The following is a 21,314-nucleotide window of genomic DNA, read 5'->3' as shown; positions in this document are numbered from 1 at the left end:
TCAATAAGGTGTGCCATCGAGGTACTAGGTCGGGTGTTGCAATGCCAAAAGTCATGCAATTCCATTAAAGAAAATGGGCTATACGTGCCAGCCATTAGGATCACGGCAGCTTGTGATAAGATTGCTCGAGTCCCAGCCTTCCCATGGGACATTTCAAATACAAAAGAATCTGGACAAGGAGTAGAACACAATATAACTGTTCCTTTCAGTTTCTCGAAACAACCATGAAAGCATCAGCAGCCAGAGAGAAGAACTCATGTTCATCTTCCCAACCACCTAAGCAACTGGCAGATAAGTACATGTCAGCTGTGAAGTGGCAGAAAAATGGGAGGAAAATAATCGACCTGCCACAAGAGCAAAATCTGAAAATGATGCTACAAGTTTAAGGATGTTGAGACTTCATTTGGTGACAAAATAATGCTCCTAATGGACATTGTCACAGTAAAGATTAAGAATGTTTAGCAAAGTAGTAATGGTGTCAGATTAGGAGAGTTATAAATTGAGAAAACAATTATACCTTTGAAAGAGCCACAAGGGGGCAGATATATTTACTTTGCTAGAAAACAAGCTGTACATTCATATACAGGTCTAACCGTTTTTACACTGCTGAAAGAGAACAAACGAAAAAAGGGGAATCAGGACACAGATGTGGATATGTGTGGACCTAGGACAAGGCACATATGAGTGCAACAGAACATGCTCAAGAATGCCAGGGAAGGCGGAGTATGGTCTTAATCACTGGAACACGGATCTGTGCACATAATGATATCCTTGTTGTTCTATGTCCTCTACAGCATAAACCTCTTTACCGGATGGCAGAAGACTGGAAGGCAATGTGTGGGAGAGAACAAAATAAAGCTGTTAAAGAATTACATAGCTGGGAGTCATCTACTAACACACAACTTAATATGCATTGGCAAGGTCAATAGCTCTCAACTTTTTAATGAGCGTACTATGCTATTGATTTTGCCAAAGCTTGTCTGTAAAGTATTATTTTAAAAAGTAAAAGAAAAAGCATTTAAAAATACTGGAGGATAAGCAAACACTTTAGCTTAATGTTTCTCAAAAACTATACTGAGCTCAATGTTTTCATTCTTTATAAAAGGGCATGGTTTATTTTTCAAATACTTTTCACTTAGGAACAGAATTTAGAAAGAGTAAGGATGTTCAAAGGAAAATGCTTGCCAAGGCCTAATTTCTGTTTTACAGGACTTGGAACTAGCTCAGGTAATTTTGTCCACTGCAACCGCCTGGTAGCTGTATTATGGGCCTCCAGATGACGAGAAATCTCCATATAAGTCATGCAAATTTCACTTTCTGCCTAAAACCCCAGTGAGTGAGTGCAGCAGCACGTCTCTCCAATGCAGCCATAACATCTTTAGTGCCCAATGGCCTGTTCTCTCATTCAATATGGGTAATATAAGAGATAAAACAAAAACACTTAAAATCTGCTCTTAAGTCAACCCCTGGAAAAATATACTTTCTGTGCTTTTACAGACAAGCTGCATACGGAAGTGACAGAGAGCACGGATGACAGGTATTTGAGGGGGGGGGGGGGCATCACACAAGGAAGAGAGCAAGACAGTACCTGCACTATCAAGGACTACTGAATGATAAATAAAATGTAATTCCCTAAATGTAAGCAGTGGAAAGATAGCCAATTAAAAGTATGGTAAAGAAAATATGCTCTAGAGTAGGGGCAAACAAATCAGAGTGACAAAAAAGTCAACCAATGGAAAGCAAAAGGCAGGCTCTAAGCCCACTGTCAAGTTACTGGAATGGTCTACAAGAGGCTTTCACCTGCAGACAGCTAAAAGCTGGCAGATAGGTTAGACTTAAACAAGCATTGGAAATGCAATAGGTCTCGCATTAGAGTTGGAGTTATTGGTATTGTAAATGACATATGTTATTTATTTGTTGGTTTTTAAAATTGCTAAATTGATGGCTTTGTCATTTACAATGCCAATAGTTATAACTTTTGCGAATGTGACACCTATAGCATTTGGAATGCAACATATTTTGTATTTACGTGACTTAGATGGCAGCTCTTGTCGTTAGGCCACATCTCTAGAGAGCAGGAGAGTGCAGCAGGGGAGAGAAGCACAGCAATGCAATAGGTCTTGCATTAGGAAAGTTTGAGCTATTGGTATTGTAAAGGACACATTTTTTATTTATGTGCTTGTTTTGAAAATAGCTAATTAATAGCTTTGTTATTTACAATGCCAATAGTTTTATCTTTTGCAAATGTGACACCTATTGTAACACAATATGTGTTGTGAGGGTGGGTGAGGGTGAGGGGTTGAGGGTGAGGTGTTGAGGGTGAGGTGTTGAGGGTGAGTGAGGGTGAGGTGTTGAGGGTGAGTGAGGGTGAGTGAGGCTGAGTGAGGGTGAGGGGTTGAGGGGGAGGGGTCGAGGGTGAGGGGTTGAGGGTGAGGGAGGATGAGGGGTTGAGGGTGAGTGAGGGTGAGGGGTTGAGGGTGAGTGAGGGTGAGGGTGAGTGAGGGTGAGGGGTTGAGAGTGAGTGAGGGTGAGTGAGGGTGAGGTGTTGAGGGTGAGTGAGGGTGAGGGTGAGTGAGGGTGAGGTGTTGAGGGTGAGTGAGGGTGAGTGAGGGTGAGGGGTTGAGGGTGAGTGAGGGTGAGTGGTTGAGGGTGAGTGAGGGTGAGTGGTTGAGGGTGAGTGAGGGTGAGTGAGGGTATGTATGTATGTATGTATGTATGTATGTATGTATGTATGTATGTATGTATGTTGAGTTTGAGGGTGAGTGAGGGTGAGTGAGGGTGAGTGAGGGTGAGGTGTTGAGGGTGAGTGAGGGTGAGTGAGGGTGAGTGAGGGTGAGGTGTTGAGGGTGAGTTAAGGTGAGGGGTTTAGGGTGAGTGAGGGTGAGGGGTTTAGGGTGAGTGAGGGTGAGGGGTTGAGGGTGAGTGAGGGTGAGTGAGGGTGAGTGAGGGTGAGTGAGGGTGAGTGAGGGTGAGTGAGGGTGAGTGAGGGTGAGGGTGAGGGGTTGAGGGTGAGTGAGGGTGAGTGAGGGTGAGTGAGGGTGAGGGTGAGTGAGGGTGAGGGGTTGAGGGTGAGTGAGGGTGAGGTGTTGAGGGTGAGTGAGGGTGAGTGAGGGTGAGGTGTTGAGGGTGAGTGAGGGTGAGTGTGAGTGAGGGTGAGTGAGGGTGAGGGGTTGAGGGTGAGTGAGGGTGAGGGTGAGTGAGGGTGAGGGGTTGAGGGGCTGAGGGGCTGAGGGTGAGTGAGGGTGAGGGGTTGAGGGTGAGTGGGGGTGAGGGGTTGAGGGTGAGTGAGGGTGAGGGGTTGAGGGTGATAGAGGATGAGTGAGATTGAGGGTGAGTGAGGGGTTGAGGGGTTGAGGGTGAGTGAGGGTGAGGGGTTGAGGGTGAGTGAGGGTGAGGGGTTGAGGGTGGGTGAGGGTGAGTGAGGTTGAGGGTGAGTGAGGGTGAGGGTGAGTGAGAGTGAGGGTGAGGGTGAGGGTGAGTGAGGGTGAGTGAGGGCGTGTGAGGGCGAGTGAGGGTGAGTGAGGGTGAGTGAGGGTGAGTGATGGTGTGGGTGAGGGGTTGAGGGTGAGTGAGGGTGAGGGGTTGAGGGTGAGTGAGAGGGAGGGTGAGGGTGAGGGAGGGTGAGGTATTGAGGGTGAGGGGTTGAGGTTGAGTGAGGGTGAGGGTGAGTGAGGGTGAGGGGTTGAGGGTGAGTGAGGATGAGGGGTTGAGGGTGGGTGAGGGTGAGTGAGGTTGAGGGTGAGTGAGGTTGAGGGTGAGTGAGGGTGAGGGTGAGTGAGGGTGAGGGTGAGTGGGGGTGAGGGTGAGTGAGGGTGAGTGAGGGTGAGGGTGAGTGAGGGTGAGGGTGAGTGTGAGTGAGGGTGAGGGGTTGAGGGTGAGTGAGGGTGAGGGGTTGAGGGTGAGTGAGGGTGAGTGAGGGTGAGGGGTTGAGGGTGAGTGAGGGTGAGGGTGAGTTAGGGTGAGGGGTTGAGGGTGGGTGAGGGTGAGGGTGAGGGGTTGAGGGTGAGTGAGGATGAGTGAGAGTGAGGGTGAGTGAGGGGTTGAGGGTGAGTGAGGGTGAGGGGTTGAGGGTGAGTGAGGGTGAGGGTGAGTGAGGGTGAGTGAGGGTGAGTGGTTGAGGGTGAGTGAGGGTGAGTGAGGGTGAGTGAGGGTGAGGGTGAGGGTGAGTGAGGGTGAGTGAGGGTGAGGGTGAGTGCGGGTGAGTGAGGGTGAGTGAGGGTGAGGGTGAGGTGTTGAGGGTGAGTAAGGGTGAGTGAGGGTGAGGGGTTGAGGGTGAGTGAGGGTGAGTGGTTGAGGGTGAGTGAGGGTGAGTGAGGGTATGTATGTATGTATGTATGTATGTATGTTGAGTTTGAGGGTGAGTTTGAGGGTGAGTGTGAGTGAGGGTGAGGTGTTGAGGGTGAGTGAGGGTGAGGGGTTGAGGGTGAGTGAGGGTGAGGGGTTGAGGGTGAGTGAGGGTGAGTGAGGGTGGGTGAGGGTGAGTGAGGGTGAGTGAGGGTGAGGGGTTGAGGGTGAGTGAGGGTGAGTGAGGGTGAGGGTGAGTGAGGGTGAGGGGTTGAGGGTGAGTGAGGGTGAGGGTGAGGTGTTGAGGGTGAGTGAGGGTGAGTGAGGGTGAGTGAGGGTGAGTGAGGGTGAGTGAGGGTGAGTGAGGGTGAGTGAGGGTGAGTGAGGGTGAGGGGTTGAGGGTGAGTGAGGGTGAGGGTGAGTGAGGGTGAGGGGTTGAGGGTGAGGGTCTGAGGGTGAGTGAGGGTGAGGGGTTGAGGGTGAGTGAGGGTGAGGGGTTGAGGGTGAGTGAGGGTGAGGGGTTGAGGGTGAGTGAGGGTGAGGGGTTGAGGGTGAGTGGGGGTGAGGGTGGGTGAGCGTGAGGGTGAGTGAGGTGTTGAGGGTGAGGGGTTGAGGGTGAGTGAGGGTGAGGGGTTGAGGGTGAGTGAGGGTGAGGGGTTGAGGGTGAGTGAGGGTGAGGGGTTGAGGGTGAGTGAGAGTGAGTGAGGGTGAGGTGTTGAGGGTGAGTGAGGGTGAGGGTGGGTGAGCGTGAGGGAGGAGTTGAGGGTGAGGTGTTGAGGGTGAGTGAGGGTGAGGGTGAGGGGTTGAGGGTGAGTGAGGTTGAGGGTGAGTGAGGGTGTGACCATATCCATTCCAGACACTGATAATTAATTGGCGACAAAAGTTATTATTTGACGTGGCATATCTTAATTGCTAGGTTTTTTAATTACAAGTTGATGTTTAATTTTTGTAATCATTTTTTTAAGTATGCACCTCTTAAAAAATAAATAAAAATGTTGCTTGTTATGTATTTCCATTTGTAGACCTAGAATAGTTATGGTGCATTGTATGTAGCTTTAAAAAATAAAAATGTAGACTGCTCAATGTATTTCCGTGAATAGATGCAGGTTGCCTCTTTCTGTCAAATAATATCCCTTGTTCAACTTACTATAGTGGCGCGGCATACTATGAAGCAGAGGAGGACTGACTGTCAGAGCCTTGCTCTTTCCTCTCTTGCCAACAGGGCTACTCCAGAATAAGACCACGAAAACCATAATTTGTGAAACATGGTCATTTGACTCGCAGCCCGCTTTCTGATCCGTAGAGGCTGATTCGCAGTCACTTTCTTGAAGAGGAAATGGGGAATAAAAACTTTACTTTTGCAGTGATGTCGATGAACCTGGCTTGATGTCACACTGCTGCATTGTGCTGATTTTCTAAGTAAAAACATGCATAGTGAGGAGCCGCTAGGTCTATTGCTTTAACAAATGGTGTCTTTGTGGCGCTGTTGGTTCATTAATCGTGCACTAATACGGGTTTGAGATGGTGGAAGAGCTGCTTATCTCTTATGGAGATAGATTATCTGGGGGGAGGAAGGGCTCCTAATGGGAAGTGTAGACGGGGAGAAATTGAGAAAAAAGCTGAGCAGGGAGGGTGTTATTGCGGCTATCTGTTTGCCCGAGGGGAGGAGAAATGCCGGCCTGAGGCAGAGCACACGCTGAGAAGCTTGTGGGAGGGGGGCTGGGCTGCCTTTGATCTGGTAATGCGAGGCAGGCAGGCAGGCAGGCGGCTGGTGGCATTGTGCACGCGCTTTTTAGGGCTTGCGCTTGCGCAATGACCTAAAAAGCACATGCACTTGAAGGAATCGCCAGTGGTGGTTCAACACTGGATAAGCCGTAATAGAGCTTCGCCAGCGATGCGCAGAAGCGCATCAGCAGGCGAGCCCTAAATAAGCCGTAATAGAGCTTCGCCAGCGATGCGCAGAAGCGCATCAGCAGGCGAGCCCTAAAAAGTAGAAATTGTGCTGTGTGTCACATTTTATCTGCATCTCTGAAGTGTAACAAAAATTACCACTTTTAAAGAATCAAACCTGTGTCTTGGTCGTCTGAAAGCACTGGCACCATTTTGTTGGCAAAGGCTGATGGATATATTCTAGCCAGCGACCCAGATGCCTCTATTGCTGCTGAACTGCGAGAAAAAAATGTCATTATTAGGATATAGTGTTTTACCTGCATTTGGGAAATAAAACCCACTGAAATGTTTGTATACTTGTTTTTATAAAAAATGTGGTACAATAAATCTTACTAACATAATAAAACCCATGCATTCATTAAATGATCTTACCAGATTACCATTACGTAGAATGAACTGTTACTGCCTAGGGGACAGTAGGACAATACACATACATGACCATCCACACCACGATAAACATTATAGCATTGCCACACCAGACAATAACCCAGCTGGTGAACGGCATTGATTTTAAATTTGTTGTCACTTGAGATTACAATATACATATTGGTATAAAGTGGTTGAACCTATTAATATTCGGTTAATGCCAGAATAGTTGTGGTTTGTAAATGCAAGTGTAGCAATTTTGGAATTTCATAGAATAGAATACACGCTGAATCTGTGCTGGGTCCAAAGACTTTATTCATGTCAGATCTACATTCAGATAACTATATTATATTACGTTATGTGGAAGAGCTGACAGCACAGCCTTGCCCACTCCCCAGTAAGGCTACAACAGCTTCAATAGATTATTTGTAGCTGCTACAGCACAAGTTACTTGGAAGCAGTGGTAGAAGTGGGCGGGGACGGAAGGGCACGGCGTGCCCCTACTTCTAGAAAATATTTCAGTCCGTTCCCCTACTTCTTTCTGTCAAAATATCGTCCCGGGACGGCAAACGAAAACTTTTCCTTTCAGCTTTCAGGTGCTGCTCGCACTTCTCTGTTGAGCTGCAGAGGCTGCAGCAGCCCCTCCCTGAGCGCGCACAGACGGAGGTCAGACCCATTGTCATTCTGATTGAGGTCGATTATCTTCTTTCGAATGACAATGCTCCTTGGAGATGCCTTTCTAGGAAGCCCTTGGGCCAGCGGAGTGTGTGGTTAAAGGGTGGCAGAGCCCTGAAGCGACACTGTGCTTTGTTCTGTGCTTCTAAAGCAGTGACAGATACAGAGATATCTTTAGTGCACGGAGAGTTTACACATCAGTGGAGACTTTACACATCAGCAGGGAGTTTACAGTGAAATGGCAAAGTCAGCTTTTCCACCATTAGCAGAGCGCTGGGGGTTTCCTTGTAAAATAAAACTACTCTGGTACAATATCCAAAGTTACCTGTTCAAGAACAGCTGGCTCCGAGAATGCTGCCGCCCTGACGAGGCACATTTGCGATGAATGCATTGAGTCACTGATCTGCTGACTGCCAACTAAATAACTGAGTGAAACATAAGTAAACAAGGTGGTACTTCCAGGAGCCTATGGGCAGCTCAGTAGGGCTGCGCGCTATTCTCTGATCTATGGGCAGCTCAGTAGGGCTGCGTGCTATTCTCTGGTCTATGGGCAGCTCAGTAGGGCTGCGCGCTATTCTCTGATCTATGGGCAGCTCAGTAGGGCTGCGCGCTATTCTCTGATCTATGGGCAGCTCAGTAGGGCTGCGTGCTATTCTCTGGTCTATGGGCAGCTCAGTAGGGCTGCGTGCTATTCTCTGGTCTATGGGCAGCTCAGTAGGGCTGCGCGCTATTCTCTGATCTATGGGCAGCTCAGTAGGGCTGCGCGCTATTCTCTGATCTATGGGCAGCTCAGTAGGGCTGCACGCTATTCTCTGGTCTATGGGCAGCTCAGTAGGGCTGCGCGCTATTCTCTGATCTATGGGCAGCTCAGTAGGGCTGCGCGCTATTCTCTGGTCTATGGGCAGCTCAGTAGGGCTGCGCGCTATTCTCTGGTCTATGGGCAGCTCAGTAGGGCTGCACGCTATTCTCTGGTCTATGGGCAGCTCAGTAGGGCTGCACGCTATTCTCTGGTCTATGGGCAGCTCAGTAGGGCTGCGCGCTATTCTCTGGTCTATGGGCAGCTCAGTAGGGCTGCGCGCTATTCTCTGGTCTATGGGCAGCTCAGTAGGGCTGCGCGCTATTCTCTGATCTATGGGCAGCTCAGTAGGGCTGCACGCTATTCTCTGATCTATGGGCAGCTCAGTAGGGCTGCACGCTATTCTCTGGTCTATGGGAAGCTCAGTAGGGCTGCGCGCTATTCTCTGGTCTATGGGCAGCTCAGTAGGGCTGCGCGCTATTCTCTGGTCTATGGGCAGCTCAGTAGGGCTACGCGCTATTCTCTGATCTATGGGCAGCTCAGTAGGGCTGCGCGCTATTCTCTGGTCTATGGGCAGCTCAGTAGGGCTGCGCGCTATTCTCTGGTCTATGGGCAGCTCAGTAGGGCTGTGCGCCATTCTCTGGTCTATGGGCAGCTCAGTAGGGCTGCGCGCTATTCTCTGGTCTACGTGCAATTATATCAGACACACGTATGCAGGCCCGAAATCCTAATCTTCCAAAGAATCCCCAGATATAACATCCTCGCTACAGGGAGGCAAAATAAATGTTGTGAATGGGAACAGACGGCTTTTAGGCTGCACAGCACTTGGGAACATGTGCTTCAGATGCGGGACAGGAGAGGTGACAGGAAAGGAGAGGCGATGGGACAGGAGAAGTGATGGGGCAGGGGAAGAGAAGGGGCAGGAGCGGTGATGGGGCAGTGGAAGTGAAGGGGCAGGAGCGGTGATAAGGAATGGGCAGGAGCGGTACCGGCAAGAGCAGTGAACTGATAGGGACAATGAACGGATAAGAGCAGTGAACGGGGCAGGAGAAGTGATGGGGTAGGAAATGTGACAAGGCAGGAAAAGTGACGGGCCAGGAGCAGTGACAGAGCAGGAGAGGCAACATGAAAAAGAGATGACTGGGTAGGAGAAGTAACTGGGCAGGAGAGGTAACTGGGCAGGAGAGGTGACCGGGCAGGAGAGGTGACCGGGCAGGAGAGGTGACCGGGCAGGAGAGGTGACCGGGCAGGAGAGGTGACCGGGCAGGAGAGGTGACCGGGCAGGAGAAGTGACGGAGCAGGAGAGATGACAGGGCAGGAGAGGTGATGGGACACGGGAGGTGACGGACAGGAGTGGTGATGGGGCAGGAGAGGTGTTGGGGCATGAGATAGAGCGGTAACGGGGCAGGAGCAGTGAATGGGTCAGGAGCGGTGAATGGAGCAGGAGCGGTGAATGGGGCAGGAGCGGTGAACGGGGCAGGAGCGGTGAACGGGGCAGGAGCGGTGAGCGGGGCAGGAGCGGTGAGCGGGGCAGGAGCGGTGAACAGGGCAGGAGCGGTGAACGGGGCAGGAGCAGTGAACGGGGCAGGAGCAGTGAACGGGGCAGGAGCAGTGAACGGGGCAGGAGCAGTGAACGGGGCAGGAGCAGTGAACGGGGCAGGAGCAGTGAACGGGGCAGGAGCAGTGAACGGGGCAGGAGCGGTGAGCGGGGTAGGAGCAGTAAACGGGGCAGGAGCAGTAAACGGGGCAGGAGCGGTGAACGGGGCAGGAGCAGTGAACGGGGCAGGAGCAGTGAACGGGGCAGGAGCAGTGAACGGGGCAGGAGCGGTGAACGGGGCAGGAGCAGTGAACGGGACAGGAGCAGTGAACAGGGCAGGAGCAGTGAACAGGGTAGGAGCAGTGAACAGGGCAGGAGAGGCGACGGGGCAGGAGAGGTGACTTGGAAGGAGAGGCAACAGGACAGGAGAGGTGACCGGGCACAAGAAGTGACGGGCAGGTGACATGACAGGTAGGTGATGTGATGGGCAGGAGAGGTGATGGGCAGGAGAGGTGACGGGGCAGGAGGGGTGACGGGGCAGGAGAAGTGACGAAGCAGTAGAAGTAATGGGGCAGGAGCGGTGATTAGGCATGAGCAGGAGTTGTAACCAGGCAGGAGTTGTGAACAGGGCAGGAGCAGTGAACGGGGCAGGAGCAGTCAACGGGGCAGGAGCAGTCAACGGGGCAGGAGCAGTCAACGGGGCAGGAGCAGTCAACGGGGCAGGAGCAGTCAACGGGGCAGGAGCAGTGAACGGGGCGGGAGCAGTGAACAGGGCGGGAGTAGTGAACAGGGCGGGAGTAGTGAACAGGGCGGGAGTAGTGAACAGGGCGGGAGCAGTGAACGTTGGTGATCAATGTACCTGCTGGAGAGAGATGGGAGCATGTTTTGTCTAGTGGCTGTTTTACTCATCTAAGGTAGCGCAATGGGGTAATATGCCTGCTGCAAAGAACATGTACCATGCATATCAAAGAGCAATATGTTATGTGCACATAGTTCTGTGGGTAATGCTTTGTGTTCACTTCCCGAATGAAAGGACTCTTAAATACATATGGCCTGGCAGTTTGGGCTGGACTGTTCCCATTGGGCGCAGCATCAAGACTGATTTGCATCAAGATGATGGGTCCATTTCCATTTTCCATTTCATTTATATAGCGCATAACTCACCCGAAGGTCTCAGAGCGCTTGCAGAAGAAACTCCTATCAGACAACCATGCAGGCAGAGGCTGGTCTAAAAAAGCCATGTTTTTAACTGTCTGCGGAATCTCAGGTAGTCGGGTTCCGTCCTGATCTAAAGGGGCAGGGAGTTCCATGCTACAAGAGCTGTTTTACTGAAGGCTGTGTCCTCATTTCTGGTGGTAGGTACCCTGGGGACATTTAGGAGAAACTTGGTGGAAGATCTTAATGTTCTCACCGGGTGGTAGACCTTAAGTTTTTGTTCTAAATATGCAGGGCCATGTCCATTGATGGATATGTGGACGAGGCAGCATAATTTGAATTTAATACGTTTTTGTATTGGGAGCCAGTGCAAGGTTTTTAAGCAGGGTGATGAGGGGGTGCGGGAAGAAAGGTCAAGCACCAATCTAGCTGCGGTGTTTTGTAGGACCTGTAGGCGGGCCAGCAAGGTGGTATTTGATGAAGCCAGGAGTGCGTTCCCGTAGTCAATTCTACTAACAATAAGTCCCTGTACTAATGGCATACGAGCTGAGAGGGGGAGCCACTTAAAGATTTTTCTGAGACTACGCATGAGGCCATAGCTGGTGCCTACTACTTTGCTAATATGTTCGGACATGGACAGTTTATTGTCGATTGTTACCCCGAGATTCCTCACTGAGGATTTGGGAGTGGGGCATGGGCCGAGGGAGACGGGCCACCAGTCATCGGACCAAATTTTATCTGCCTTTCCAAACAGCAGAACCTCCGTCTTTCCTGCGTTCATCATTAAAAAGTTTCTGGTCATCCAATCATGAATATCTACCATGCAATTTTTAAATCTCAATTTGGTGACATCCGGGTTCTGATTGATGGTGATCAGTATTTGAGTGTCATCAGTATTTGAGTGTCATCCGCGTAGGACACGGTCCCAAAGCCGTGTGCTCGAATGACCTTAGCAAGAGGGGACACATACAAGTTAAAGAGCGTAGGGCTCAATATGGATCCCTGTGGGACGCCCTTATCGTTATCATAGAAGTTGGAGGAGTGGGCACCGACTTGGACCGTCTGTTTGTCAGATAACTTTTTATCCAGCATAGTGCGGAGCCTTCAACACCAACCTCAGCAAGGCGTTCTAAAAGAATGTGATGCGAGATGGTGTCGAAGGCCGCAGACAGGTCATGCAAGACCAGTATGGCTGACTGGTTAGAGTCTAGTGTCAATCTTATGTTGTCCACAACTTCAAGAAGGGCAGTCTCGGTGCTGTGGAACGCCCTGAAGCCTGATTGTGAAGGGTCCAGGAGCTTGTTTATCTCCAGATGTGATTTAAGGTGTTTATTTATTAAGCATTCCATAATCTTACCAAATAGGGGAAGGAGTGAGATTGGCCAATAATTAGGGAGTGATTTAGGATCGGCAGAAGGTTTTTTTAAGATTGGTCTAATAACTGCTTCCTTCCAATGTAGTGAAACAGAAGAGTGAAGTAGGGACTGATTTAGCGTTTTTGTTAAAGCCGGGATCAGAGCAGGAGCAAATTTTGATAGAATTTGAGGAGAGGCTGGGTCTCCAGGGGCCCCAGACTTTATTTGGAGTAGGATTGTCTCAACCTGTGTTTCAGTGAATGAAGGAAATTCCCCTAGTGTGGAAATAGAATTGTTGGGGTCTCTGCAATTGCTGGTGGACGAGACTACTGTCTGACCGGTGGAAGGTGCGTGAGGAAAACGTTTATGAATTTCGTTAATTTTATCGTGGAAATATACTGCCACAGCATCTACCCATTCTTTAGATTCGTCAAGTGGCTGCTGGCTGGCAGGGGGGTTGGTGAAATCTTTCGCTATGTTATATAACTCTCTCTGTGAGTTAGGTGCCAGAGATATCCTATTACCAAGATATGCCTTCTTCGCCTCAGCGATTCCTTTCATGTTTTGTCTGTGGGCGATTTTATATTGAACCCTGTCATTTGAATCTTTAGTTTTCCGCCATTTTCTTTCAGCTACTCTGACTACATGTTTAGTTCGGTCCAGATCTGGCGTAAACCAAGGTGAATTTTTCTTAAGAGGTTTTGATACTCGGGCTGGGGCACTGCGATCTAATGCCAAGACTATTGCAGATTCCAGTTCTCTGGCAGCTATGTTAGGATCAGTCTTGTCGGTAATGACTGGAGGTGAAAAATGCTCAGCAAAAGAATCTGAGGTAATTTTGTTCCATGGTCTACTCAGTTTAACTTGGTTAGTTTTCCGGGGTTCGAACTGAGGGCACGCGATGTTAAATTTAATAACATAATGGTCGGTCCACAGGACTGGGTCAATCTGTCTAATTTTAACTTTGGGGGAATTTGTGCATATAAGGTCTAATGCATGTCTCGCTATATGAGTTGGGCCTGTCGGGAGTATATTTAGCTGTAGGGTATCAAGGTTTGTAGTCAGGTCAGCAGTATGGGGGTCAAGAGTTTGGTCCAGATGATAATTTATGTCTCCTAATAGAAGAAAATTCTCTGTAGCTATAGCATACGGTGCAATAGCTTTGACGAGCTTCTCCACAAAAAAATTTTGAGCGCTTGGGGGTCTGTAAATGAGGGCCACTTTCCATGACTCTTGGTTACCTATAACCAAGGAGACAATACACATTTCACCCCAAACTGGGTCCAAACTGGAATGGCATGGTGAGCAAAAAAACTATGGTTTTAGGCCTAGATCTCTGTACTGAGGTGGATGTGTGACATTGTTCTGCATTCTGTCCATCAATTGTTCTTTTTGCATTTGTCACCCCGAGTGGGACAGGTATGCTCAGACATGAGTCCCTTGCTATCCATGCTACTGGAATCAAGCTATCCTGGCTGATGAGGGCTGAAAGCCCGAAACCGGTCTAAGATGCTTGTTTCTAGTCCAGGGAGGACCTGGCCTGGCAGTTCAGGCTGGACTGTTCCCATTGGGTTCAGGATCAAAACTGATTTGCATATGGCTGCCTCCAAACTGGAATGGCATGGTGAGCAAAATAACAATGGATTTAGGCCCAGATCTCTGTACCGGGGTGAATGTATGACATTGTCCTGCATTCTGTCCACCAGTTGTTCTTTTTGCTATATTATGAGTGAGCAGCTAGCTGGCTGACATGAATATGAGGGAGCCTTTGTGGGTTTCCGTGAGTCTAGATTCTCCTGAAGAGTCCCTACAAGACAAAAAATAATCATGGATTTCTGAACAATGAGAGTAAAAGCATTAAGGTAACATGTTGTTCCTGGTTACATTTCACACACTTTACATACACCTGTATTCCCTAAGAGTGTTTGCTTTTCCTGAATTAAACCTCAAATAAACATGTTTATCCATTGTTTTAATTAAATAACGTTATAAGCTGTAACTGGTCAGTGAAATGCTAAACGTGCAAAAAATTGGTATGTTTTGCTATTTCTAGCCACACCCCTGACTCCGCCCACTGATTCAATCTTCGGTTATTCCCGCCCCCTGATTCTCCACCCACAGTTCCCCTACTTTTTCTTTCCCACTTCGACCACTGCTTGGAAGCCATGATTGCTTTCTGTCGAGGGGTGTTGCAGGGTTCGATTCGGCTGAGGAAGTACACCGGTGCTGCCCTGCTACTAACTTTGTAGCAGGATGGCTCTGTGCTTTAAACGCTTGCTGCTAAGATATACAGTGATCTGTAAATCATGAGTTTGGACCCAGGCAATACCGGCTCCCTCCTCCGAGGCATGAAATGAACATTATTCAGCTGGTTAAAAGGAAAAGCCGAAGTGCAGTATTGAGAGCTACATAAAAATAATCTGAACAATTCTGACTGCCATAGTGTGTTTTTTTTTGCACAGTAGACTGTTGTCAAGAATTCCATGGGTTATGCTGTACAAGATGTCTGCAAAGCAGTGATTTAAAAGGAAATGTACTTAGTACTTGCACTTCTTTAAGTTAAAAGGGAAAATAGCAGCACTATTCAGCATGGATTCAATACTTTTAATCAGATAATGAGTTCCAGAATATTTAGAATTTCATCTCAAGCACTGTGTAAAGGAACCTCTTGAGTAGGCTACTCGGCTCTTGTCAAAATGATTTTTGACCAAATTGGACTGCCATTTAACAAGGGTAACTACAGTGCAACTGCTCCAAATTCTACGCCCTGACACAACTGACAATTAGTGGCAGCTAACTAACAGTACTCAGGAAGGGACAGTTAGAGAGTCCGCAGTCTGTAGAGTATGTCAAACTTCTTAGTGGGATTTCTCAGTTCCCTAGCAGTGAGAAACGTGCTAGGGAGTAGCTCGAGCCTCTTAAACAGTATGCATAGCATTAAAATGGTACCAATGCTGTATAGGCCTTTTAAGTACCAGTTTCTCTTTATCAATCCTGCATCACGAGTACTATTACTTCTCACTCTGCATTCACATTGACAGTCCACTGCAGCAAAGTTACTGTGTGTCTGGTTGCTAAGCTTGAAAACCCAGGTAGTCATGGGGAAATCGGGTATTATCAAATTTGACAATGCAAGTGTTTTCTATTGAACACAGCTATAGGTACTCGGCCTGCAATGGAAAGGTGGTCTTCCTACCATCCTTAACTATTTGTGTAGCTGGTTTGAGCAGTACCAGCCTATATCAAAGCATGTGGTTTTAACTGGACATCGGTGACTGGTGTTAAATGGTGGCCCACTTTGTGTACGATTCATCTAGTGCAAAGCCAAGTGCTGTGCTCAATAGGTTTCTTTACACAATGATTGACATGGAAGGACCAAAATACTGGTTTTGATCAAAGATGTAAAAACAATGAAAATAACAGAACAACACTTTTCATAAAATATATATACGTAAATCTACACAGAAGAAAGAGTAAATAAGAGATGACAAGAACCAAAGTAAATAAATCAAAAAAACTACATTTAAATTCACAAATACTTCACGGGACGGCAGATAAAATGTTCTTGCTTGTAGTGAAACCAACTTTTTGCCACAATTTTAATGGAACTGCCCAATACAGCCAGACTGCCCTGCACTCATTAGACAACATCAACACTTTACAGCAGGGTAGCCACACTCAAATGTTATGTCAAACGTATTAAACATAAGTAGCATTTCACAGTAAATCCAATATGCAAGGCTGATATTTAAGTACAGTAGTTGTCATGGATAGTAAGGCTTCTAAGCACGTTTTAAAAATAACAACAATTTTCAGCAGGGTTGCCATGCATTTATTGAAACGACCAACTCTTTTCAGTAGATCTAGCATGCCTTTGTTGTACGGCATTGTATTGGTATTTTGTAGCACTTTATTCTCTCCTGCGTAACTCAAACGGCTTTCTGGGTGGTGGAGTAAGTAACTTCTCCATTAGTATTATTTTTGGGACACTACCAATGCTTCAGAGCAGGGCTGCTAAACCTTTTATGGAGAGTACTAACACTTTTTGAAGGACGCCTTGGCGAGCGCAGCCATACTTCTATTGGAAAGTGAAAGAGTTCTCAGCAGTGGTACTATGCTTTTTATTTATCACTACATCAACATCTCAACAGGAGTCTCAACCTGTTATTGGGCAGTGCCAAAATTTCTCTGCATTGCTGGCGTACTTTAAATCAACAGGAGTAATCATTCTAAGAGGTGATGTTATACATTTAATAGGAGGGTGTCCCCACTTTTCAGCTATGGTGTTATACTTGATGCACAGTAGTCCTAGTTCTCAAGGGGGCGCCATATATTTATCAAAGCGCACCAACACTTCTCAGCAAGGCTGCTCATTTTATTTTATTTAAACAAAGCCACTCTCACAGAGTTCTCTTTTCTGACACACAAGACTGGACCTGAAAGAGGTCAAAATCCAATTTTGATTCATATCGCAGTCTGTTCGGTGCTGCTCTGTACCCAGAATCCTATCCCTGGTAAAACAGCCTTCCCATGCCATGATGCTGAATATTTCAGCCTCCACGGCAGCCCAACCTCAGAGGATTCATCATCGTGAGAAAGAACAGTAACGTGCTATTGCATTTTTCATGGGTGGGGCTGAAATGCACATTATCGTGTGCACTTATTTCATCAATTGAGGTGTAGCAGAGAGACACAAGGCCAGATATCCCGACGAGTATCAAAATAACCAGCAGCAGTCATCAGTTTTATTACAAGGCAAATAAACCTCTTTGATGCTGTGGAAATTACATACACTGTTCTATACAAGAGGTGCATAGCATCAAACACAATACAATTAGCAGCAATGTTTCTGGGAAATAAAAATAAGCAAAACACCTTTGGTTCTTCTGTTAACTGATGGTGTGTTAAGTAATAAGCGTTGACTAAAATGTTTTCATTAGCTCTTAAGGCTCCCATGGCTCATTTAAACAGCAAATAAAATCATACCAGCTTTGGGAATCCTTCTCCTGAAAAATGAATCTGTTCATGTGATCAATTATTAGCTCAACATCTGAAGGCGACAACAGACCTGAAAACAGAACAAGCATATTAAGTCTGAATTTGAATCATGAGAAAGCATCTGTTAGCTATCAAGACCACAGTAACTGAGTCTTTAACAAGAAAACTCAATGGAAACCAAGAGGACAATCAATAGTTAAAAAGACTATACTTAGCCTTCAAATGTCCTGGTGCCACCCATTAATTCTGTGTTGTAATTCTAGGAAAGACTGCTGCAGACAATCTTAATAAAAATGAATGATGGCTTCTGGTTTTCCTTTGTGTGACCTAAGGGACTACCCTTCACTGATGCTCAGATGTAGAGTACATCTGTGGCATCTATAGTCTTAAATCAGTACTTTGTTGTCAATTTTGCTCTTTAGTACTGGCAATAAGAACTGAATAAAACTGCATGGCACAATCCTGAGGTCAGTAACATCGACGTGCACTTATATCAATTTCAGAATATTGGCTCCCATAATATCCTCAACATATACATACATAGAGAAGAATACTCTTTTTAATTCCCCATCTGTTTCCTTCATGATCTATTTGTAGCCAATCTTGCAGTCTACATAACTGCAGGTCAATAAAAAAAATCTCAATATTGTGGTAGAATGACCAATATGATTTGAATTACTCTATAATTGGTAAATGTGCCATCAACTTAATTAACAAACAACTTGGACTTGTGCATTTAGTTTTCTTCTTTTATTCATTTCATTATTAATACTTACACTTTATTCGATTTATTAAAATAAAAAACATAAAAGAACATTAAAATGCATTATTTCATCAAAAGGGATTGATCAAAACAGTAATAAGAATATTTGCAAGTTAAAAACATAAGAAAGAATGTTATCTAACCCATAATTAATTTCTTAGTTATCACTCCCATGAATTTTGACTGGTTAAGCTGAACTCAATGAAATATTCAAAGTGCATTTGCAAGAGGATAATGTTACTTACCCAGTAAACATCTGTTCTTGGGATGTACATCAGTAGATTCACATGCTTTGCATGTTCCTGCCATCTAGTGTTGGGTCCGGATGTTTGCAGTTTGTTTTTCTTCGAATAAGTCTTTTCCAGTCACAAGGTAGGTGAATCCTCCTTTCGGCGATAGTGCACAGGGACATCGATGTGCTCTCGCAACTACATTAAGGTGTTACATAAAAAGGTACAATGACCACTGTGATTCAATGAACAGAAGCAGATTCTTTCGTGTGTTTCTTGTCACAGCAAGATGATGGTTTATTGGTTCCAGACTTGAGAAATGTCACAGTTAGCCGACACGTGTTTCGTCGTGTACAGTTGAGTCAACACGACTCTTCAGGGCTGGTGGTACAAAAATAACGTATGCATATTCAGTTATGCGTCATATCACTGTAACATACTGCATATGGTGACTGGAGTGCACCCTACATGCAGTAGTGGCGTGCGTATCCATTCGCACATAGTGAATGTGTTTGGTGATGACGCTCGAGATCTAGGGAGTGTGTCACTACAAGGAAGTGAGTGGTTGACCTTGAGTGGTAGTGCAGAGGTGGTGAAGTTTGGTGATATAACGTTTGTCTAGAATTTTATGTGAAGGACAACCGACTACATTCCAAATTGTTCAGGAAACCTACTTCCTGCAACTCTATACTTCATGCCTCTAGCTTTCATCCTGAGCACCAGTTACGTTCCATCCCATATGGAGAATTCCTAAAAGCTAAACGTAACTGTAGCGAATCCAGTGAGTTTGATAATTGCATCTCCAACATGAAAGACAGATTTCGTAAGAGAGGGTACTCCAACGCATCCCTCAAGAAAGCAGAATTAAGGACCAGAATCATCCCGAGACCAGACTGTTTAAAGACACGTACAGAGGAAGAGTCCTCTGGCCAACAAATCAGACTTATAACAGAATTCAATGCACTCAATCACACCACCAAAAAGAGCTTCAACAAACACTGGAAACTCTTAACAGATGATCCTGTGCTCAAGGAATTTCTTCCAGACAGACCTTCCATCACATACAGAAAGGGCTTTACTCTGAAAAACAAATTGAGCCCCACAGTTCCCCCCAACACTACAGCTCATGATTGGCTATCCACACGAGGCCTTGGATTCCACAAGTGTGGTTTCTGCTCCATGTGCATCTGGGGGAAACATGGTACCACAACTTTCAAGGGTCCGGAAGGGACAGTGTACAAAATCAAATATAACATTACTTGCCTGACCAAATTCGTAGTGTACATAATTGAATGCCAATGCGGCAAGATTTATGTAGGCAGCACGATCAGGGCTCTCAAAGAAAGAATCTCAGAACACATGAGAGCTATCCAGAAAAAAGATCCCAGATACCCAGTAGCCCTACACATAGCAGAATGTCAACCTCTGGAGGATGACATCAAAGTACGTGTCTTTGGAATTGACATGTTCCCCTCAATATTAGAGGGGGCAACCGTGAATTGACACTCAGACGTAGAGAGGCCACATGGATCATGCGCTTACAAAGCGTGGAACATGGGCTTAACTACGACCCTGAGCTTCAATACTTTCTGGGTGACTAAGAGTTACCCCTTGGGATCCTCTATCTGTAACATTTACTGCATTGTTGTTTTTAAATACCAGTCACTGATTCACAGAAGTAAACATAGACAATGCTAGAGATGTATATAACTTTTTGAAAGAGGATGATGCCACCGACTGCATGTACTGTTTGGTACAGAATTTAAGATGTACTGTATAATTTAATGTTTTACCTGCACTGTGGTCTGTCACATGCAATCAATCACACCGTTTGCCAATTCAAATTGAAATGAATTACTTTCGAGAACATTATGAGTTAACTCACGAATGAATGGTGATGATGGTGCACCCTCACCCTTGTGGCAGCCATGTCATCTATATTGCTCTCTATATAACACACCACGTCTATGAGCACCGGGCCACACCAGCCGTGGGCATTCACATTTTACGTATCACCTAATGGAAAGGACACTGCGCAATCAGAATTCACTATGTATTGAATAGAGTAAGATAAAGTAGCTCGACAGTCGCTAAAATGCATTTTTCCACTACCTATAGTCGGTAGAATTTACTCTTCTATCAATAATTGAACTAATATTGCTCACATATCCTGTTTCGGTACGCATCATCTCCCCTTCCAATATTTGTGGCACAATTGCACACGTCCATTCGTTTACAACATAATAATACTCTAATACGGAACATCTCGCACTAATAGTTCCCCTCTTAAACATGGCATCCATGTTTTTGACAGTAAATGACCCGACATCGTTTATGTCTAATACTCCTATATAACGACACCTCCCCCCAGGTCACGTGTCCGTACACGAGAGACGACGACCGGGAACCAACAGAGGAGGGATACCGCACTACGGGTAAGTTGTTGGGCTGTCCCCACTACAACTACTTTCCCTCTGAAATCAATTTTCGAAGCTCATGCAACCAGGCTCTCGCATGTCTAATGCGTGCGCTTACAATCTTTTCACCTTCTACAGCACACCGCTAAAGAGAAAACGAACCCGTTTTCTGAAGCACTTCTACAGATGGATCCCCTCCCGGCTACTGCCTGATACGCACCCGTATTCAGGTACTGCTTTATCCACATAGCCACCTATGATTTCCGCCAACATTAGAACTAATGTTATTTAGAGCGCCGCGAAATACGGCACTTCAAGCCTGATAACTTTTGCATTTCATGCTTTTCTCTTTACTAGAGTGCTAATATTCGAAGACTTTGACCTACCTAATAGGGCGGAATTTAGCGGCAACAAGTGTATCTTGTACGTGACTCTACCGGATACACCATTCCTACTCAGTCACAAATTTGATTCTTAATGACATAGTGGTAAGGACTCCGTCCACTCTGTCCCTTTTTCAACCTTACTACTCTGATGTTCATGAGATAAATAGATGTCCTTGGCCATCCCCCATTTCTATGCCTTCCTGATGAGTTTTTTCCTTTCTTCCTCTAGTCTCTCTCTCATCTACCCACATAGAACACAACTACGAGGTCCAGACTAGTCTCAACCCATACTTTTGGAGTTGAGTTTTAAGGTAATTACTTTACCACTTAGAGAGAGTCTGTTTTCCTTTAACTTACTCCGGACACCGTCGATTTGTTAATTCTAAACCACATTTAATATGC

General features: G+C 46.4%; 1 protein-coding gene across 1 annotated transcript in view; it reads right to left on the bottom strand.

Annotated features, from left to right (window-relative positions):
- Positions 1-21,314, bottom strand: part of MMS19 (MMS19 cytosolic iron-sulfur assembly component) — a 479,913-nt gene that overhangs the window by 201,067 nt on the left and 257,532 nt on the right. Inside the window, exons 16-17 of the mRNA XM_086922625.1 lie at positions 17,105-17,186; positions 6,353-6,450 (exon numbers count right to left, since the gene is read on the bottom strand). Of these exons, the coding sequence (XP_086778751.1) occupies positions 6,353-6,450; positions 17,105-17,186 (180 nt within the window). The remainder of the gene's footprint in view (positions 1-6,352; positions 6,451-17,104; positions 17,187-21,314) is intronic.

The sequence above is a fragment of the Lissotriton vulgaris genome, chromosome 5, assembly GCF_964263255.1.
Source record: "Lissotriton vulgaris chromosome 5, aLisVul1.2, whole genome shotgun sequence".
Lineage (NCBI taxonomy): Eukaryota > Metazoa > Chordata > Amphibia > Caudata > Salamandridae > Lissotriton > Lissotriton vulgaris.
The sequence above is the reverse complement of the archived record's forward strand: the minus strand, read 5'-3'. Positions and strand labels throughout refer to the sequence as shown.